Genomic DNA, 21,616 nt, shown 5'->3' with positions numbered 1-21,616 from the left:
GTCAAAGATCTGGGCTGGGGCGAAAACAGGAAAAGGGCACTCCCACCCTGAGCAGCATTTCCTCTTCAACCTTCAGCTTGGTGGTGAGCAGTGGAGGGCCACATTTGGAAGGTTCCAGAGGGAGTCAAAAACTTACTGATGTTTTTTTCATATCCTCAGAAAAAAAAAAAAAAAAAGGATTTAACTTACCACAAGTTAAAATGGTAAACAAGAATTTGGAAATCAGAAGTATCAATATAGGAAAAAGTATTCATTAGAATTGGCCTCTAGGCCAGGAAGAAAATAGAAAACAAATCTGCATGCCATGCACGCCTCAAGCATGAGAAATGTAGGTGTGAATTTAGGCTCAGGGCTCCCTGATGACCACACCTATCCAGTTTGTTTTGTTCTGAACATGCAGAAAGAGCACTCAACAACAACTCAAAGCTCCCTGCCTCAGCAATATTGCCTCAACAATATTTCATTTGCCAATTGCTAGCCTGAAGCATTGGTTCTATAAATCTTACTAAGCAAAGATACCCACATTTTTTGGACCCTGAAAAACAGGGCAAGAGAAGTGACTCCTCTACTATGCCCTAAACTTTGTATCAGCTGGCTGGAATCCAGCCTCAATGTGGCTCATTTAATAAACATTCATTCATTAAACAAAAACATACCGTATTTGTGGAAGGAAAAAAACCGAGGAATTTGTCATTTCTTCAGCTGTTAACAACTGCTTTTGGGAAAATCCACCCTATCCTTGGAAATCACCCGTGAATCTCCACCTCTTCTACCAGCTAGAAGCTGGCCCTCCCTCCTGCCTTGGGTCTGCATGCAAATCCTTCTCTGCACACAGTTTTATGACCATCTGGGGCATGCACCACTTAACCTAATCTGAAAAGCAGGCTGGAGCAGCATTTCTCCACCAGAGAGAACTAAAGGAGGCAATGATAGACAGTGCTTAAATGCAGAGGCTATGAAACCAGCTTTCTGTGGGGTGGCTGAATGCTCCAGGATCTAGGCTCTCTACTCTTGTGTCTTCCAGCAGTGCATAAGCTGTTTCATCTCAGTGCCTGGTACACAGTGAGTACTTTAAAAATTTTCTGCATTTAATATATACACATCTGTTTATTAAATGAAAGGATTCTATTTGTATTGTACAAGCCAGTATTTAGTATGAGGCACTTATCATTTTTCTAAGCCAGAAGGAAGTACAGCTAAGTAAATGCAAAATTTCCTGACACACAGGAGCTCAGTAATGAGCTCTTGATTATACTTCTAATATTTAGACATTGCCACACTATGCTAGCAAAGAAGACTCACAGGAGTGTAAGAAACACCCCACTGCTATAAGGAAAGGTGGTGGTTATGTGTGTTACTTTCCATTACACATGTACTGACAGATTGGAAAATAGTCTTGTGAATGCATGGATCACTGTATCACCATCCCTTCATGCAAGGTTCTAAAAACTGTGGTTCTCAGTTCATTAGCAGGTCATGAAATCAATTTAGAGTCTTGATGAGCATTAAACAAATAAAAGAAATAGAAAATAGAGTGCATCACATTTGTAAAACTTGTTTCAGAACTATAAACTTTGTGTGTACACGGTTGTGATATTAAATTTATTTCTTTCTGGGTGCTGAAGAAAAAAAACGTCAGGGAAGCCTGCCCTCTGGGAAATATTTGTTTGCTGGGATACCGTTTATCGTCTCTACCAGTCAGGGATGAGATGGATCAAGCCACTGTTTTGTATAAAGGTGCATTTTCAGTCCTTATTTTGCCATTACAAAAATCCATTATTTTACACATCTTTGGTGCTTACTTTCACAGTTTTGGTGGGGAGGGGGTTGCAAAATGCATTTTACCATGCTGCACACACAACACTCTAATTACCTGGAGGGTTAAAGAAATACACTGATTTTTTAAATAACTAAACAGTTCAAAGCACGCTAAATTTAACTTTTCTTGATGACTCAGGACTTAGTCATCAAGAGAAGGGTAAATTCTGCTCAGTGTGATTTTTACCTCCCACATCTGAGAGGATACTTCATAACACAGGGAGCACCCCAGAGGCTCCTCATAAGGGAAGCCAGTTTGCTTGCAAGCATGCAGCTTTTGATTCCCTAAGTCTGGGCTGAGGCCTGAGACTGCACTTCCCATAAAAATGCCAATGCTGCTGATCCAAGGCCACACTTGGAATCCTGGAGAGCCCAAGTGCGGCAGAGAGAGGTGGCAAGACCCTGGTCTGGACTCTTCTATACCACCTGGGCCCCTAGCCCCAAATGCGACTGCGTGGGACACATACAGGCTCCCATAGGTAGAAACACTCTAAAATCCCAGATAAGACCAACTCTCTCTCAAAAAATATTCAAAAGGAGCACAAATAAATCCCTGGTCTCTACAACCTTACTTTGTCATTGAGTAAGACAGACAATTTGACCACTGTTCCTTGCTGGCAATGCTAAGTGCAAACACCCCACTGCACCCGCAGCCTGGACATCGAGCTGATTCAGAGCCCCTCTTGCCACACACTCACTGCCACTCTGGTGACAGCACAGCAGAGGGCCCCAGCTGTGCACAGGATGGCAGGAGGAGGCAGCAGCCTGGAAACACTAAGGCAACCCCTATTTAGAAACTGGGGAAGGTGCCCAGCCACCTCCCCTTCTCACACTGTTGGCTACACTGGAACAGGATGAGATGGTAACAAAGATATTTTCTTAAATTCTTCACACCCAGACCCTTCGCAAATGCAGGCAGCAATTTCCTCTTCTCACAATTTGCACGTCCTCACTCCCTCCCTCATACCTCTGTCACCTGGCACATTTATACAGACAGGGTCCACAAAACAATTTTTAAATGTGCATTTCTTTAATATTTAAAAATATACACAGGAGAAGCCATGTGTTTTACATAGGAATACACACATTAACAAAGTATTTCTTATAGTTTTCAGAAACTCTATTATATCGGTCCAAAATTTATAAATTAAACATTTCAGAGTTTTTTAAGTTAAAATGAAATCCCTGAAACTACTGAGTATGCTAGACTTTTTCTAAAATCAAATAAGCAGAGAATATGAATATGGTTTGTGTTAAATAAGGTTTATTGTTAGCTTTATTGCCTATAGTCTATAAGATACAACTTTATTGTGCCTCTGCAAACAGGATACATTTCTTAAAAAACTGATCAAAATTTTCCATACATATAACTTTATATGATAGATTACAGTGCAACACTATTCTTGTTACATAATTATAGAAATACTATAGAACCCAAGAGCACAGGGTAAGCAAAACAAATACAATCCTGAGCCATCTGAACAAGATGATTTAATGAATCCTTTTAGTGTAAGTTTAGAAAACACGGAAGAAAAAATACATGCACACTGCAGTCATGAGCAAAGTACATCAAACACCTGCTCCTTGCTAGACACAAGTGGGGGTAATGGTGAATTCCAGACACATGCACACTCACTCACACTCTCATTTCTTCTCTGCTTCTCTCCCATCCCAAATACATTCACTCCCACCCCTCCCCAAAAGAAAAGATCAGGCACAAAATCCTAATGAACCCCACATCTGCCTTGCTGTAGAAGGGTAAGTGACTCTAAAATAAGAGTGGACGTCTTCACCCATACCGCGAAACAAAGCATGTGCTGTAAGCCAGTTCCAGCTGCTTTTGCCTCTTTGGAAGAAAATGAAGCATATGCCCACTACAGTTTAAACTGTAGCAGAAATGTCTTGAAAACAAAACTTTTTTTCTCTCAATAGGTCTTGAAGTAAAATCAACAACACAGAATGCATCCTACAACCAATTGCCTCATCTGCTGTTAAAATACATTTGTCATTCTATTTTTGGTATCTATTCAATCATAGTTCGATAAAAACAGTTCGTGAAGCTTGTACCTCTTTATGGTAAACACTACCACACTACATAATACCTGCCACAGCTGGATAGGCTTATGAAATGCCAAACCTTCTGTGTGCCTCCCTCCCTCAAGACCACAGCATTTCTAGTGTTACTAAAGATAATATACTAGAGTTAAGTAGTGAAAGGTATTTGGTTTATGTCTTCACCTTACACATCCTACTGATGAAACTAACCAAACAATGCCTCCACACCTTCCCTGAAAATAACCTGAGTCTGCTGACTAACAGAGTGAATACCATGGCTATCAGTCCACTTTATCAGCGGTTGAGCTGGAAAGCCAGAGGGCTCATGAAGTCTGCAAGCAGTTTGTCTTGTATGGACAGCCAAGCGCTCCTGGTTTTTGCAATATCCACTGTCTCAAAGGCTGAAACCACTGAGGTGGAAATAACTCACAGCATAAAGAATACTGAACTTGAATGGCATGAGCTGTGGGACTACCTGGAGAGAAAAAAAAAAAAAGATCCTCATTCCCCACATAATTTGGTGTGGGTTTTAGTGTCTCTGTATACATTAGCTGCTGCAGAAAAGTTTAAAAAGATTTACTTCATAACTTTCTTATTTTCAATTAAATGCTCACACACTCACAAAATACACACCCTATGAAAATGAGGTGGCTCTTTTCTCAAAATTTTTAAAATAAAGAGGCACCAATACCCGTTCATTTATGTATTAGAAGTCTCATATAATCACCACTAAAACAACAGAAATGGCATCTGTGATGATCACACAAAGGAGAAAGATCAGAAGACAACCTTAGCCAGTGTAAAGACTGTACTTGAAAACACAGATATTCTGGCTAGGTCAAAACCTAAAGATTTGATAATATGATTTTATTGGTTTAGCATAGTCCCATGGCCTTTGCCCACAACTGATAAATGGAAACGGTTCCGAAAGAAATTTAGGAACCATTCTGAAAGTCTGTTTTCAATGTATATTATTATAATTAGTCTGACTATAAAAAACCTTGCCTGTATCATTTTTTGCAAGCGAACTCAGAGAGAGACAAATAGCATCACCCTCCCATACTGCTGACATACATATAGCATCAGCAATGATATGGTCAAAACACCATTTGTGAAGGTGTTTCTAGAGTAGGAAGGACAGAACATTGAACTTCAGCATCTTTGGTAAAAGTCTGGCCTCTTCAAATCCACCTCTCCTTCACATTTAGTCTCCAATGAATTTTAAGTCCGTGCACTTAAAGAAGATCACGAGACATAATTTTCATGTTAAATTGTCAGATCAACAGAGTTTCAAATTTTTGGCCTTCTGTCCAGTGGGACTATAAGGAGCTTAACACAGGAACCTGTAAGTCAAATGCTTCAGTTAATGTATGTTCTTGTTAAAGTTTTATGAGCTGCACAGAAAACTGTCAACAGGAGTCCCAAAACTGGGAGAGGGACAAAGCATAGCTCTGGCTTTTGTCCCTAAAAGTGGCCTGAGCCAACTGTGTGAAGTGTCTGGCCACCAAAAATATTTATCACCAGCCTCTAGAGCATATCTGTATCACTCAAACCTTACGTGAAGGCTAAATGCTGTATCAGTGGTTGAAGTGGAAAGGTGAGGGTAAGTTGTGAATAAGGCTAAATTTGGCCTAGGGAGAAAAAGGTTTTATAAAAAAAAGAAAGAAAGAAAGAAAAAGATACTCTAGGCTTTAATTCAAAGGAAAACTGTATCTAAGAAGCCAGTTAACACCCTCAACCAGAGTACTGGCTGGAACTCTCTACCTTCTCTTTGCAGTCCAAGGAGCTCGTCTCAGCTTTCTTCCTTCACTGCTTTAGTGGAGAGAGTGGCACCTTTACAGAGGGTTCCACCAGTGAAGCAGAAACATGCGGCAAAAGTCCTATGGGGCCAGAGGTTGGACAAGGCAGGCATTCTGAGCTGGGCCAATCCCGATTGCTGGCTAAGCTGCACAGCACACAGGAGCCATCAATGTAGCCTCACCACACAATAAGTAAGCAGGGCTTTTCTGCAGTACCCATTTTCTTCACAAACTAATCCCAGCTCTCCCAGGTAAACATTTCAGGATAAACCATTCAGGCTGGTATATTACTGCAAATGCTGCCAGTTTCCAATTAACTTAGCACCAAACCTGTTATTCCCCTCCCTCAAACTAAGTCCATTTGTAGTTTAAAATGTGAAGTATCCCATTTCTCTTTGCTTCTGATTTCTTCTTTTTTCACTTTCTCATGAATGTACTCGTACATTGATGATCAGTTCCATGTCAGATGAAATAAAGTTGCAAAATATTTGGTGATTTCCATAACACTCTTCTCATAATGAAGTAACTTCATGGGTTTAAGTCAAAATAATGTCCACATAAGTCTCTTCCATGTACATACAGGGAAAGACTCTTACACATGGCTATTTCTGGACAGTGCATTAAATGAAAATACCTCACAAGAGAAAAGATCATTATCTGTATCCTTCAGAATAATATACAGATTCACAGTCAATGAGATGATACACTTTGCAGAAGAGAGGCATTGAACAGTATACCATTCAAACACAAAAACAGCAGTAAACATATTCTGCATGACAGAAAATTTGCTAGCTTCTAACTTTAAGGATTTAAAGTGATGGGTCTGGTAACTGCATTTTAGGACTGGAACATGCTTCTTCCCTTCTAGATACACAATGTTTGATGCTGGTGCACATATATATACACACATGCACAACACTGTGTCTGCAATGACATACAAATGCAATTGACAGCCAAGTCCTGAAGGCAGATTTCAGAGAAGTGGGCTACCAAGATCAAGAGAGCAAATATCAACTTAAGAACACTTCTAACTTCAGCATTTCATTTTATTGAACATACTTTTAAAATAAGCACCTCTTGGCAATAAAAGCAAAAAAACAATAGTACTCCTTCCACTATCCAGTGGGAGACTTCTCACACCAGCCTGCTAAATTCATGATGGAATTTTAAACAGGCAGCCTGCTGGGGCTATAAGCACAGCTCAAATGCAGGTGTGCTGACTTCCTGGCAAGAGCTGGAGCAGAGAAAAACATGAAAAAGCAAATTTGGAGTCTATCACATCTTTCTTACTTAAGCGAAAAAATGCAAATTAGCTTTATAACCACAATTCCATTTATGAAACTTTTTCTGAAGAATATTCATTTAATTGTGTATACATAACAAGAAATAAAAACTTTTTCACAAACACTCTCAAGGCTTACAATTATCAAGAAAATGACAAAAGTAAAAGCAGGAGAAATATTAAACACATGGCGGGGAGGTCAATTTCTGTTTCTGCTGTTAAAAAGTAAAAAAATCACCGTATAATTAAGTACAAAAACCTGCACTGAATGACAACTGCTGGTGTATTTACTTGATCAGAAATGAAGACCAAGAATATAATAAAGCCCTATGATAATATTCACCTGGAGCGTTCCCCTCAGTGTGTGTACACTAACATGTTGGCAAAGTTTCTGGAGCATTAGCTTATATAAACACAGGAATCCTTGGTTAGCTGCATTTAATGGAACGTTCTCTTCTGATATGCACTCATAATTCAGTTTCACTTACAAATTGCACACTAAAGTTATTTCTTCAGAAAAATATCTGTTTGGCATCTCCTGGACTTTGTTCCATTGGACAATATGGACATTTTAATCTAAAGACAAGAAAGAAAACATTGAATCAAGGAATAAATCAGTACCAGAGCATTCCATTTTCATCTAATTATAGCACAGTTGTTCCTCAGTATTCACAGAGTATTGGTTCCAGGACCCTTGCAGATACCAAAATCTGCCAATGCTCAAGTGACTTATATAAAATGGTGTAGTATTTTATTTACCTATAACCTACACACATCCTCCCTTATAGTTTAAATCCTCTTTAGATTACTTTTAACACTTAATCCAATGCTTACACATCACTTCATTTGCGTGGATTCAAAACAGTACTCAGTGCATGACAAATTCAAGTTTTGCTTTTTTGGAACTTTGTGAAATTTTTTCACCCCGAATATTTTTGATCTGCAGTTGGTTGAATTCACAGATGCAAAACCCATGGATATTGGGGGTCAACTGTATCTTTAACAATTCAAACACACACACACACACACACACACACAACATGTCTGTCTATATTTGCTCTGAGGATTTATTATGCTATCCTTTAATAAAAATGCCAAGCTTTGAAGGGTCACAAATAAATATCATCCAAGACAGACCCTAAACTGAAAGCCTCTTCTTCAGTGGGAATCAGTGAAAACTGTTTTGTAAACAAAACAACTTTTCTAGACATTGCTTTTGGTGTTTCAGAAGTAAATCCAACTTCTCCAGAAGTTCCGGTTGTACCTATCTCTAAACGAATTTCAAATGTACTGGTCATATAGTCTATTCAACGCAGCAAATCTGGTGCCAGCTGCCAAGCTTTCACCAAGAACAGCCCACATACTTTGTAGCAGCACATGAAACCAGCACAGTTTCAGCTAAGATCAATGATCTATCTGGTTCTAGTCACCACTAATCTCCACTACAAGGGTTGCTGCATGGTCTGGGGAGGGCATAAACAGCATCTTTACATGCGAGGGCCTTCCCACAAAAGAAGGACCTTCCCATAATGGGTCTGAAATGAAGTCCAATGAAAAATTTTCTAGCTGCCTAAGTTAGAAATAGGCTTTTGAGACTGTTTTTCAAAAGCTGAGCTCATTGTCTATAAAAATTACAAATATATATACCCTTTGAATCAATGAGCAATTCCAATTCTAGAAATTTATGTATCACAATAGATAAGGTAATTCACTTCACTATTTATAGTAACAACAACTTAAATGTTTATCAATAGGGAACTGGTTAAATAATCGTATTTCCATATGGATGAATACTCTGCAGCTCTAACCAAAAAAGAATGAGGGCTCTTTCTACAGCATATAAAAAAATCCACAAAAAACACTAAAGTGAAAAAAGGAAAGTGCAGAACAGTGTATAGCACCCTACACTGTATAAAAAGGGGAAGGGGGTGTATCACCTACTCAAAAAGTTAAGAATTAAATATCACGCTTATAAATCTAATCACCAAATCCATGAACAAATTTAAAGACTGACAAAAGATCAGATACCACCCGCTTTGCCAAATGAATAGTTAAGAAATCTATTTATTTCTAAATCTAGCTACAATTATTTATCTTCTTGTTGCTTATCCTCCCACCAAGTTAAAAAAAAAAAAATTATTTACTAACACTTAAAATGTCAGATACTTACTTGCTACCATTAAACATTTTATTCAGGGCATCTCTTGATATAATATGACCACAGACCAATTTCATGGGTGGATTGTTATCTGTTGTTTGCTGACGAAGGATAGGACAGGCAAATATAGAGTGATACCAGCACTTTTTACCAAGGTCCACTTCAATCTGTTTTAAAAAAAAAAAAAGGAAAAAGCCTAAATTTGTATTTCAGAAAACCATCCACATGTGAATACGCACTGTGCAGCAAAGAACATTTCTCATATCTACGCATCTGAAAGTAACTTTCTACAGCACTGTTCTAAATAACTCAAAGATGGATAGTATCAGGGATTCAAAGTGCTAAATTAGTCTTCAAAATTATTTATAACACTATTTTTCAAACCAAATTCTGTTTAAGAGTTAGATTCAAAGACAAGGCAATGCTCTAGAAGTCAAACACTCTTGAAAATTTGTCATATACCTAAGAGCAAAACCCACCAAAACCCTGTTTTTTTTTTTTTTTCGGTGACCGGCGCTCAGCCAGGGAGTGCACCGATCATCCTTATATAGGATCTGAACCCGCGGCGGCGGGAGCGTCGCCGCGCTGCTAGCGCAGCACGCTACCGAGTGCGCCACGGGCTCAGCCCACCACCAAAACCCTGTTTTGTAGCACACTTAGCTAGGTGATAAAGTTCAGTGTAGTAACTTCTTTAAAGGTTGACTAATTATGGTTTACTTCCATGTGAGCTTCAGATCTGAGTTTCCCATTTTTTATGTGTAATGGTCAAGAGAAACCACCTGAAACAGGCTAAGTTTCAGCAGGACCTTTCGCAATCTGTACATCAATGCCCCTGGCACTTGTATCAATAGTTTCTCTCTGCCACAAACAAAACAAATCATCCAAGAGCTAAGAAATCACCAGCAGAATGGTTGACATATGACAGAGGCTCCACAAATGTCAGAACTCTGTTTTCTTTCCTTCTAAATAAAAAATGACTACCAAAGTCCATTACCCACACTCTTTCAAGAAAGTTGATGACAAAGTGTAAAACAATCCTCACGAAAGATGGCCAAATCACCACCTCCAATTGCTTTACCAGTCTGATACACAAACTTCTGGCAAATTCGGGTTTCAATCCACTCTGCTCTAGTGTACAGTGTCAAAGATGCTTCAACATAACTAGGAAACTGAGAGCTGCCAGGCACCTGCCTCAGCAAAGCAAGGGAAGGCTCACGTTCTTTTCACTTGCTCAAGTTAGCAGCAGTGGAGCGGGGGTGCTGCTTGTGTCCTGACCACACTCAGGACTGGGAATGCACCTGTGCCTTTAATCAAAAACGATCTTTGAGGAGAGGCTGGGGCACCAACTGACAGGGTTACCAGCTGAAAGAACAAGGTAATTACAGATAACCTGTGCACAGGTGTGGCAGAAAAGAGGCATAAAGCCAAATACCTATTTTAGCCCTGCAGGGTCTGTGACACAACTGTGACAGGAATGATAACTCCAGGCACAAGTCTTAGGGCCTACTGTCAGAGGCCTGGGAGAAGCACACATACAATGACCTCTGCTACTCCACATTGTAACTGCACCATGGCAGCCACAATCCGAGTACCTATTACGTGTCCCCTATTATTCTAAACCTTCCTATCCTCTCTCTAGCCTTCAGTAGCCCCATAAAGAGAAGGATGGTCCCTATTTTAGAGATGAACAAACTACTGCTTAGAGAAGTTACAGAGTTGGCAAGTGATTGGAGCTGATGTTTAAAACCATGGCCCTTTCCACAATAGCAGCAGACACACAGCACTGGAGACACTGATGACTGCAGGTGTCACGGGGATGACATCTATTTTAACAGCTATTATTTATTTCAATTGGTATTAGAAAAAAATAACCAGCACAAACCCATGATTTCATCAACATCAATGCTTAGGACAAAAATAAATCCAATTAAACTGATGCACTGCTTTATATTTAAAAGAAATCATAATATGAGTGGTTTATGAACTGCACTGCAGAACACACCGCATGCTACAGTATATACAACCCTCCCCACTTCTCATATTTTCCCTCATCAGCTTTCACTACCACTTTACATCAAAATATTAAGAACACTCCTTCAGTGCCTCTAAAATGTACTAGGTTCCTCATTTCTACTGACATAAAAGAACTACTCTCAAATGGCTACAATAATGTTTTCTGGTTAAAAGGCAAGATGAGCATTTTAAACCCTTAACATCCACAATCTTCTAATGGCTAGAAAAGTAAACAACCAATAGAAAGTGGAACTCACGGGTAATTCATCTTTCTGGTTCCAAACTCCAGTGCACTGCCTCTGTTCAATCACAGCTTTGATGTTAATTAAAGCTGGCAGGGCCACACAACCTGCCGAGAAACTGGGAGAGCAGAAGAGGAACTCAGTGACAGGCCATCTATCAGGTTGCTTGGTCCAACGAGATGTCAAGTCTTCCAGCCTTCGTGTGTCACAGACTCCAGCTACAGGACAGGACACAGAGCCTTCTGCTCTGCTAAGAGCAAACTCTGCTAAAAGCAAACTTCCATTTCTACTAGAAGAAAAATAACTTGCCTTCCTCTCCCACTCGCCGGGTACACTGGTATTTATTTCCCACAGTAATTGAAAAACAATCCCCATTTTAAAACAATAAAATACAAAACACTACATTTACTAAATAAACCTTACCAATATGGGGAAAATGCAATAAAAAAAAAACTTTAAAAAGAAATTAACTAAAACTATCATCTGGTAGGGTGCATAATTCCTCAATAATTAGAAAAATAAACAGTTCTATACATTAAAAAAGGAAGAGGCTTTGGCATCCAGTGTTGAAAGGGAGGACTCACCATTAAAAGAGGTATGAAATATGTTAATTTACATAAAGGAAAAAGAAAGAACAGGAATTAAGAACTACTGCTCTTAGAAATATGGTGTTTTAGCATTTGAGTCTGAAAGGGAAAGATGTTTTTGCATAGGATTCTTCACTCAACATTGCACAAACCTAACACCCTTTCCTGTTCTCTACCTTTACTGACTATAGACTAGCATACTTAAGTTTACTTTCCTTACAAAATACACTTACTAGCGCAATGATACACAAAATGTGGTCTGCTGACTGTTGCTGGTTCATACACCATTTTTGGCCCAAATGAAAAAAGTACAGGAACTGAGAATAAGGTTGCAGAGAATTTTATAACAATCTGACGTTAGTGCAAAAAAAAAAGTTCCTATGTTTTACAAAACAACCAGATTTAAAGGGCCCTGCTTATCAGTCATCATTAACATTCTTGCCCCTGAAACATTTTCTTGGATGGTTCCTGCTACACCAGGATCGCCTCTGTCCAAGGCAGATCATTTCTCAGATCTGGAAGTGTTGGCAAGCCAACTGTCAGCTGACTCCTTTTTCAAGACTGTCCTCAGTTGAAGACAGCCATCTGACCAGAGTCACATCCAGTGACTGCTCCATGTCAGGATACAAAAGCCCCGGCCCCACTGCCCCAACTTGGGACAACGTTGTAGGCCCATCACAGCCCCAGAGCACCTCAGGGATCGGGGGAGGACTTTGTTTCAACTGCATCAAGTCCAACTTTTCTCTCTGCCCAATCCTGATGCTTTAATTCCCCCCACAGGTGCTGATCTCAATAAATTTCCTGCATGTCTGTTCCCCAGAGAACCTGACAGCAACAGCACCTTGCACTTGCACGCATCTGTCTCCAACGCTAGGATGGAACACTCTGTGGAACGCAGACCATATCTTATTCATGGTTGTATCCCACACAGTGCCTGGCACATAGCAGGGATTAAAAACAATTGGGGAATAAAATGAAAAAAATTATTTTCTTAAAACAGATTCTTAAACTTTTTGGTTTCAGGACCCCTTTACACGCTTAAATATTAAGGATGTCACAGAACGTTCCTTTTTGTGGGTTATATCTATCATTACTTAATGTAATTTAATCAGAAATTAAAACAGAAATTTTAAATATACTATTTCATTTAAAAATAGTACACATGCTATGTTATCATAAATAACATTTTTATAAAAAATAACTATATTTCCCAAAATGATAACACAATTGTGAGAAGAGTTGAACTGTTTTACATTTTTACAAATCTCTCAATATCTAGCTCAAAAGAAGACAGCTGGATTCTTACAGCTTCCTCTGCATTCGTTGGTTGTGATTTGTTCTTCTGGTTGAAGTAAATGAAAAAAAATCTAGCCCTACACAGACATATAGCACTTTAATGGACTTTTCAGGTAATTGTGGATATTCTTTGATACCACACCAAAATTCAACAAGTGGTAGCTTCCTAAAGGTTAGTCACAAAATGAAATATAAAACTGCACCGCCGAATTTTCTGTATCCTACTACATTACAATCCATTGGTCTGTCTTACACTTAGAATGACTCTAGTACCCATATATAATTTTGTAAGATCGCACTGAATTAAGACGTTGCAAATGTTTTTTCCAGTATACAAAATTTAAAAAAAGAATAAAATTGGTTATATCACCACCAACCTAATCAGAATAGCCTTAAGTATTAGGAAGCTGACAAGCTCAAAGTGGAGGATATCAGTTTTCTAAAATTTCAATTTTAGCTTAAAACCTTGAATCTTATCACGGCAAGAGATAAGAGATAACGTCAGTTGCTTTCCTTGTCAGTTGCTTTCCTTGACGTAACAGGTTTACTTCGTTCATTTAAAAAATGACTGCCAAAAACCTGAGTGTGAATAACAGTAGTTTATGTGTTAGTGATTCTTTCAAGTAAAAACTGTGTTTCATGAAAAATGTGACTAGTTTAAGCTCATAACTCAAACAACATACAGGTGCTTTTTCCTGAGACAATCATACTTTGGCATGAAACTTAAGTGCTTTATGTGAATTTCCTATTTTGTCACAAGGAATATTTAAAAGATGTGTACTCAAAAGTCAGGAATTAATGAAACTAATAAATTTAAAAAATTTTTTCCTTTCTTTCCACAGGCTGCTGGATAGAAAAATCTAATAATTTTTAATGTTTCATCAAAAACATTTAGTAAAACGAGCGTTTTTTAAATGGCAAGTGTGTAGTAGTGAGGAATCCAGTGAGTACATGTGGAGTTTGGTACCACTCTCGACTTGTGCTACGGCTCTAACACTTTAACCTACCCTTATTTTTGCATCATCTGCATAAATGTAACAGTGGAAAAGGCTCTCAGGACCCCCTGAAGTTCACAGACCACACTCTGAGAACTGCTGCCCTAAAACTGTGTCACTGCCAATTGTGACGATCTCTTGAAATACCAACTGTACTCTTCTTCAGAAAGACCAAAGTTCTCTTGGCTTTAAACATCAAGAACTAGACAAGTTAAGAGGAGCTGACCAGTGCATGGTATATTTCAATAACAGGGAGGGTAATTTCCATACCTGACACTGAGTGGAGACTCCACAGAGAGCCCCAGGAGGGCACAGGCATCCCGTGTAAAGATGTCACAGATATCAGCCCACTGGTTTGCATCAAGCAGGTGAACATATGGTGAGTTCTCAATTCCTTGTCTCAGGTACACAAGGCTTCCCATCAAAACCTGAATGTCTAAACAAAAAAGCATCAGCAATTTGGAGGTGTGAATAACCACACCCACAACAGAGTTTGCTTGCAGCTAATAGGCCAAGAAAGGCAAGAAAAACCCTCACACTAACTGACACAGTCTAAAATAATGTGTTGACAATGTCTCTTAAAATTCTGGTCCTGAAAATCTTGGTTTCTTCTCTCACTTTAAAATAAGAAACAGCAAGAAAAGAAAAGGGAAGAAAAAGAAAGCACTGAAAATACTGAACTTACAATTTTTTTATTCTTATATGCAGCGTAATATAATTACCATTATCTATAGGAGTAATGATGTCATAAATAGGGTTATCACATGCCTTTGGCTGCTGAACCAGCCAGTACACATGGGTTTATGGCTGCCCCCCCCCAGACTCTTTGTCAAGGCAACAGCAGCAGCATCAGGGGATAGCAAGTGCACACCTTGCTCTTTCTCATGTATCCTTGGTTTAATATGGAATCCCCACATCTGCAATGCCTCATTCTGACTTTTCATTTAAGAGGCTTTAATGTTTCATTTTTTTCCTAAAGCCAGAGCCTTTTCTGTATGAGATTATCATCAACAATTGTTTTACTTTATTAAACAATTGTTAAATCCCAGTGGTGGCTATAGCCCTGTTCAAAACATTAAAAACTTTTGACTCCAGGGCTGGCCTGTTAGCTCAGTTGGTTAGAGTACTTACTACTGCCTTGTAACACCACGGTCAAGGATTCGGATCCCCATACCAGCCAGCCACCAAAAAAAAATAAGAAGAAGAAGAAAATCAAAAAATCAAAACATATGACTCCAGACTCACCTTTTTGATGATTTAGGGCAAATGGCTGAAAATTTTTAGCATATTGTAATGCCTCTCGCTGATTTGTAGTTCCACCCATTAACAAGCTAATAAAATAGAGTCTGTGTAGCTTAAATTCCAAGGAGCTGTTTTGGGCTATAAGCATTTCTCGGTTTGATACTGCCCACCTAAAGAAAAAGCAATAAAGATTTTAACAGTAATCAAGAGCACAAGTAAGGTGTGTTAAAAATTGTTTGAAACCGGGCTGAGCCTGTGGCGCACTCGGTAGCGTGCTGCGCTGGGAGCGCGGCGACGCTCCCACCGCGGGTTCGGATCCTACATAGGAATGACCAGTGCACTCACTGGCTGAGTGCCGGTCACGAAAGAACGACAAAAAAAAAAAAAAAATTGTTTGAAACCTAGTAACGTGAAAAAGAGGTTTGGTCTGCCATCTTGTGGAAGTCTGTGGTAACATCAATCCCTAGGCAGAGACTTGTAAAGAAAGTGAACATAATACCGGCTACAACTAGAGGCCCCTCAGCCACTGAAAGAAAGAAAAAATATTAAGTTAGATGATAATTACATATTTAGTAAGGTTCTACATCAAGTCAAAAACTACTTTAATGTGTCACATGATGCATATGGACTTGTACAAGACCCACTCTTTGAAGCAGGTGTCAGCCATGAGATTCATGACTAGATTGCCTAGATCCACTGTTCTTTTCCTGTCAAACTGGCCCGTTTATACATAAATCAAAGTTTCTGATGGGGAATCATTATTTTTAAACTTTCATTAGCTGCAAGGTTTTGTGCTACTTACTTTGGGATTAAAAACTGTAAACACAGGTATTTCCCCTCAAGGTACTTTTAGTCTAATCAGGAAGATAAGTACACAAATATCATATGGTTTATCTCACTATGTCAAAAGTATTTGTATAAACATAGTGGCTAATGAGGGAAAGAACAATACTCAGTTCTGAATGATCCAAAATATAGTGACTCAAACCTCTATAGTACAAACAGCTGGAATAACCCATCTAAGCTAGGACTACCAGGTCAAGTGAGCACTAAAGCAGAAAAGGATACCAGCCAGCTGTTAACATCAAATTTTGCAATGAAGTGATAAGGAAGCATTACTTTATTTCTCTAAACATATAATACAGATGATGTTGGTATCATATTCTTTAATTTCATCATTTGATAAATATTCCCCACTTAACCCAATTAACCAAAGACTGCCAGAATCTGAACAGTGTTTGAATATAAAATCTGAGTTAATTCCACAAACTACAAGAGTAAAATGTTTCAAGTTATTCATAATGAATCAGTTATTTGGGACTGATTTCATAGAGCTGAACTTTTACTGGATCCTACCCTTCCCAAAAAGGGCTGCACATGCATACAAACATTCCAATTAACCTGCTGATGCAGCCACATATTAGAGCCAAATCATGAAGCTTCTCTGACCTCATAGTAATTTTTAAAAATATTAATCATCTGGATCTTGAAAATATTTACTTAAATTTAAGTAAGCCTTGGATCTTTGCCTGGCACTAAGATGAATGCAGTCGCAACATCACATCTGGCAAACCTACAGACACCAACGAGGTTCTCCTGGAAGCTATCTTTTGTGAATGGCCACCACCAACCAACAGTACCCACAGTACTGTGCTTTTTTTTTTGCAGAGTCTAGTCTTCCGGGCACCTTATGGGCTCCCAGTTCCAAGGAGTACATTTAAATCAGGTCACTTACCAAAAGTTTATTCTACCTCCTCACTCAAAAAAGCATGAGTGTGTTTCTTGCTAAAAGTAAAGAGAGGCAGTAAGCTTTTTTTTTTTCTATTTCTGATATGAGGTACGCATGCAAGAGTTTGTAAACTCAAAGAAGGGAGTTTCTAAAAAGAGTAACTACAAATTTTAATAAAAGATGAAAGCCAATAGAAAAAAGATGAAGTCCAAAAGTATGCAATTCACAAAAGAAAACCAATCTATCTCGCTTTCATAGGAAAGTGTTCATGATACAGTGTTAAAGGGGGGAAAATGTGATATGTGTATGTGTATGTGTGTGTGTCACATTTATTTATTTATACATATAAATAAAATAACTTTTAGTCTCCAGAATTTTTAACAGTAACGACTCCAGGAAAGTTGGATTTCAAGCATTATTTAGCAACTGCTACAGCATGGGCTGTGACTAATCAGACCAGGGCACCAATGTAGACCAGCACCAGGGGGCTGACACTACCAGGAAGACAGACCAATGAATACCAGCTGAACAGCAGTCCACATTACAGTGATTTCTGGAAGAGTTTATGCTGTCCTATATGTTTCAAGTTTTCTATAATGAACCTATGTTACCTTCATACCTACAAAGGGAATAACTTTTAAGCTAATGTAAAAGTACAAAATTTCTTAACTTCCTTTTTTCACAAAAGGGCCAATAGAGTAATTACAAACTACTTTTCCTAAAAGTAATTCAAGCTGTGAATTATGAATTCAAGCTTTTCAAGCTATGAATACCTATCCTCCATTTAACTTGGAGAGGTATTTATTTAGACAACATAATTTCTGCTTTACTAAAATATATTTTCACACATTCTCAAATTTTGCTATAACAAGGCTATAAAATAATCAGAAAAAAACAGCATGGCTTAATTCCTCCTCTCCCCGTTCCCTGTCCCCCCCACCCCCCCAAGAAACGTTCAGAAAAGTAATACCCATTACACAAAGGAACTGGGAAGAAAGAAGGGGAGGACAACACAAAACCCAAATTCACAGAATACAAGCTTTCGTATTTCTTAAAGTCTTACTCCTTTTCATCCTATTCTGAAACAATTTACTGCCTTCACTTAATTTCTGAATACTAAATCTCACAAGTCAAGGGATTTCTAAGCTTCTCTCTCCCTGGCAAAATGTCATTTTCTAAACTAAGGATGGTTTGTCTCATTTTTACCCCCTAGACAATTAAGCATTAAGGTGAAAACTTTGCCTGATAGGATCTCTCCCTCACATTCCCAGGACTGTACCCAGAAACCCACAATTGTTTTTTCTTGGCCCCAATTTCTTGGCCACAGTTAACTAGCCAGATAAGCACAGGTTTTATTTAAAGTCATTCTCTGCAGCTGCCTCCTAGTAACAGAGTTAATCTATCTTTAACTCTTTTATGACCACATCACAATCTCATTCCTTTTGCTAAGTTCTTCATGGGGTTTCCTTCCTTGAAAATTATCATAACATCTGCCTTAACTCATCTTTGGAATCTGAATACAACTTTTTTTTAAGTAAAATGTTTGCTCTTTTCTTTATCTGGGTGCAAGTTTCACGGCAGCATTCTTATCTACACTAGCAGCTTTCCCCAATAGTTTAACATTAATCAATTCATGACAACTTCTTAAACGATGAAACCATCTTTTACTGACAGTAATGTTCTTCTTCAATATCTTTCTAACTAACATTTTATTTCAATGAGGCAACTAAGACGTTGGCCTGAATGTTAGCCAAACTGATCGGGATTTTTTTTTAATAGTATTCAATCCAAAGTAGAAGTAAATGCTCTATTTACACCATAAGCATCTTTCTGCTCTAGCACATCTTAAACGAAAAGATGTTGACGTGACTTCACTTTGGTTTTTCGAGGCACAGGACTTGTTCGCCATGCGTTGTACCATCATTTCCTATAGGCTCAGCTCTAGTCCTAGCTTTATTTTGCTATTGTCAGTTTCCGATCTTTCTAATCACATCTGATTTCACTTCCAGCAATACATCTTTGTTACCACGTCCTTTTTTCAATTATCCATTTTTCTAACATGGCACATGGTTTATCATTGGAGATGAGGAGGTGACACCACACACTTGATGTCTTAGGGTGAAGTGAGCAGCAATGCACAGTGACCAAGCATTGACAGACCAGGAAAGAGGCAACATGACTGGTCATGATCACGTTGTGCACCTGTTATTTATGTGGTGATTTGGGGATTAAAGAGCTAGCAGAGAATTTGTACTTTATACAATTACTCACAGCTAATATATCACGGTAACTGAAATTTGAACCATGTTGTTGGAGGCCTTGTGTTATTTAACTAAATTGTGGTGAATAAAATTTGTGCATATTGGAACTGTGCAAAGAGAGCTAGCTGCCCACAGGTTCACTACAGAAGACAAACAGGAGAGAAAAAAAACAGGTATCTCAGAGATAAGAAGTATTTTATAAAGACAAGGAAGGCCCAGAGTGATAAAAATGAAGATGTAAAGTTTGAGGAACTGAGAAAGTCAGGGTGTCTATGGCCCACTATCACGAACCCTAAAGAATCTGGAAAAAAAAAAAACGAGATCAGTTTTCTATTTCTCACCAAGATCCTTGGCCTTCCCCCTTTCTTTTTGGAGAGGAGGCAGACTGGGCTGGAAAACCAAGAAGTTTATGGCAGGGGGGGAAATCACACAACAGGGTAAAAAAGTAGTGCTTGGCCAAGAGGATAAATGAGAGGCATTTTTCATGTGGCCTGAAGAGTTACAGGAGGAAAATAACAGGCTGGCCGAGAATCAAATGGAGATGGAGAGAGGTGCAGGCCAAAAAAACCATGCAAACATATTCAGATAACTTAATCCAGCAATTGGCGATTGCCATCGAGTGACATGTCCTGGCAATTTAAAGATAGCCCAGGAAGACTTGTTCCCTCCATGAAGAAGCTGTGGTACTATCTACCAATGTAAGTGCTAGTTAATTTTTGCAAAAGTATAATCAAACACAAATTGAGTAACTGAGAATAGGGTTGAAAAATTCAAGGCTCAGGCTCAATTACATTTTTTACAACTTTCCCAATAATCTCGCCATCCACAGAACTCAAGATATTCTTTATTTGATCCTCTCATATGGCTCATATCACAATGTTTTTGATAGCATAGTTTCTGGTCTCTTAAGGGCTCTGTTTTGCTCACCTATTTTGACACTCGTATGTATACATTCAAAGTAGGGAGTATTTGACTCTCCCAACAGGTGCACTTTATCACTACCTGGTCCTCCTGCAATGTGAATTTGGGCAATCTGTTACATAATTCTCTAAAATCTATTTCCTTACTATAAAATGGGGGCACATCAAAGAGTTTGGGGCATTAAAGGAGAGGGCTACTTAAAGCATTGAGCACAGAGACTGGCACAAATAGACATCCAATAATAAGCTACTCAATGTATGTTTACTGAATGTATGAACAAACAGTTCCTCAAAATCATATTTTTAATATGAAAATTATATTTAAATACAAGAGTTACTTGGGCACTTCCATGTAATACTCAGAGCCACTTTGATTTTTACAGCACCAACCAACTTGGAATATGACTACATGTATGTATGTATTAATCGCCTTCAAAATACTCTGAAGTTTTCTTAGCTAGAAGTTCTCGTTGAATATTTAGGTATTTGATTCACTGAGCAGGAATAAGAAGACAGTCACAACCTTAATCTGATAACCAAATCCAAAGACTACAAAGCATATGAAACTACAAAGCACAAAACTGTAACTGGCACCAAAAACTTAACCCACTGCCTACAAAGCACTAGAAGCCGTATGACCAGAGAAGTAAGCCAAAAAACTAGATAATGAGATATTACTGAATGGGGTGCTGTATTCTGGATAATGGCATTTCCAGCAGAAAGCTTTCAATTTTTAACTTCTCAAAAAACAACCAACACTGTATCAACCAGCAAGCTAACTAAAAATTCAGTTAAATTATTAACTTTTCCATGATTAAAAAAAAAATTCTGCTGCTCCAAATCTCCAACATGGATCATTAAGAGCACGGTCACCTTTGAAACTATTCCTTGTTTACTGAAACACTACAGACCAAAAAATGACAATAAGGTCACCAGTGTCACAATTATCTATGTTCACTGCCACCGCATTCTCCTAATGAAGAGAACTTTTGGGCCTCTTCCATAAAGAGACTCCAAAACAATACTACTTACTTAGGTGACTAAGTCAGAAGCAACCCACATCTACACAATTATCCAACAGAAACAGTAGCATTAGTTATCGTAATTGTCAGGCCTCTGAAAAGACTCAGCACACTGTTAGCTTCATATTTAGAATGCCCATATCATATTCCAAAAATAATTCAAACAAGACTTCACCTTTATAGTTAGCTATTCTCTC

At 38.5% G+C, this 21,616-nt stretch overlaps 1 protein-coding gene across 2 annotated transcripts in view; it reads right to left on the bottom strand.

Annotated features, from left to right (window-relative positions):
• Positions 1 to 2,879: 2,879 nt before the first annotated feature.
• Positions 2,880 to 21,616, bottom strand: part of RMND5A (required for meiotic nuclear division 5 homolog A) — a 63,469-nt gene continuing 44,732 nt past the window's right edge. Inside the window, exons 5-10 of one of the 2 annotated variants that reach the window (XR_010021661.1) lie at positions 15,491 to 15,657; positions 14,516 to 14,681; positions 11,383 to 11,485; positions 9,125 to 9,279; positions 5,638 to 7,530; positions 2,880 to 4,348 (exon numbers count right to left, since the gene is read on the bottom strand). Coding sequence is in view for 1 of the 2 variants with exons in the window: in XM_063078306.1 (XP_062934376.1) it covers positions 7,467 to 7,530; positions 9,125 to 9,279; positions 11,383 to 11,485; positions 14,516 to 14,681; positions 15,491 to 15,657 (655 nt within the window). In the remaining variant the exon portion in view is untranslated. Of the gene's footprint in view, positions 7,531 to 9,124; positions 9,280 to 11,382; positions 11,486 to 14,515; positions 14,682 to 15,490; positions 15,658 to 21,616 lie in introns of both variants that reach the window. The other variant, XM_063078306.1, reaches the window with a different exon arrangement.

The sequence above is a fragment of the Cynocephalus volans genome, chromosome 14 (assembly GCF_027409185.1).
Source record: "Cynocephalus volans isolate mCynVol1 chromosome 14, mCynVol1.pri, whole genome shotgun sequence".
In the NCBI taxonomy this organism is placed as follows: Eukaryota; Metazoa; Chordata; class Mammalia; order Dermoptera; family Cynocephalidae; genus Cynocephalus; species Cynocephalus volans.
The sequence above is the reverse complement of the archived record's forward strand: the minus strand, read 5'-3'. Positions and strand labels throughout refer to the sequence as shown.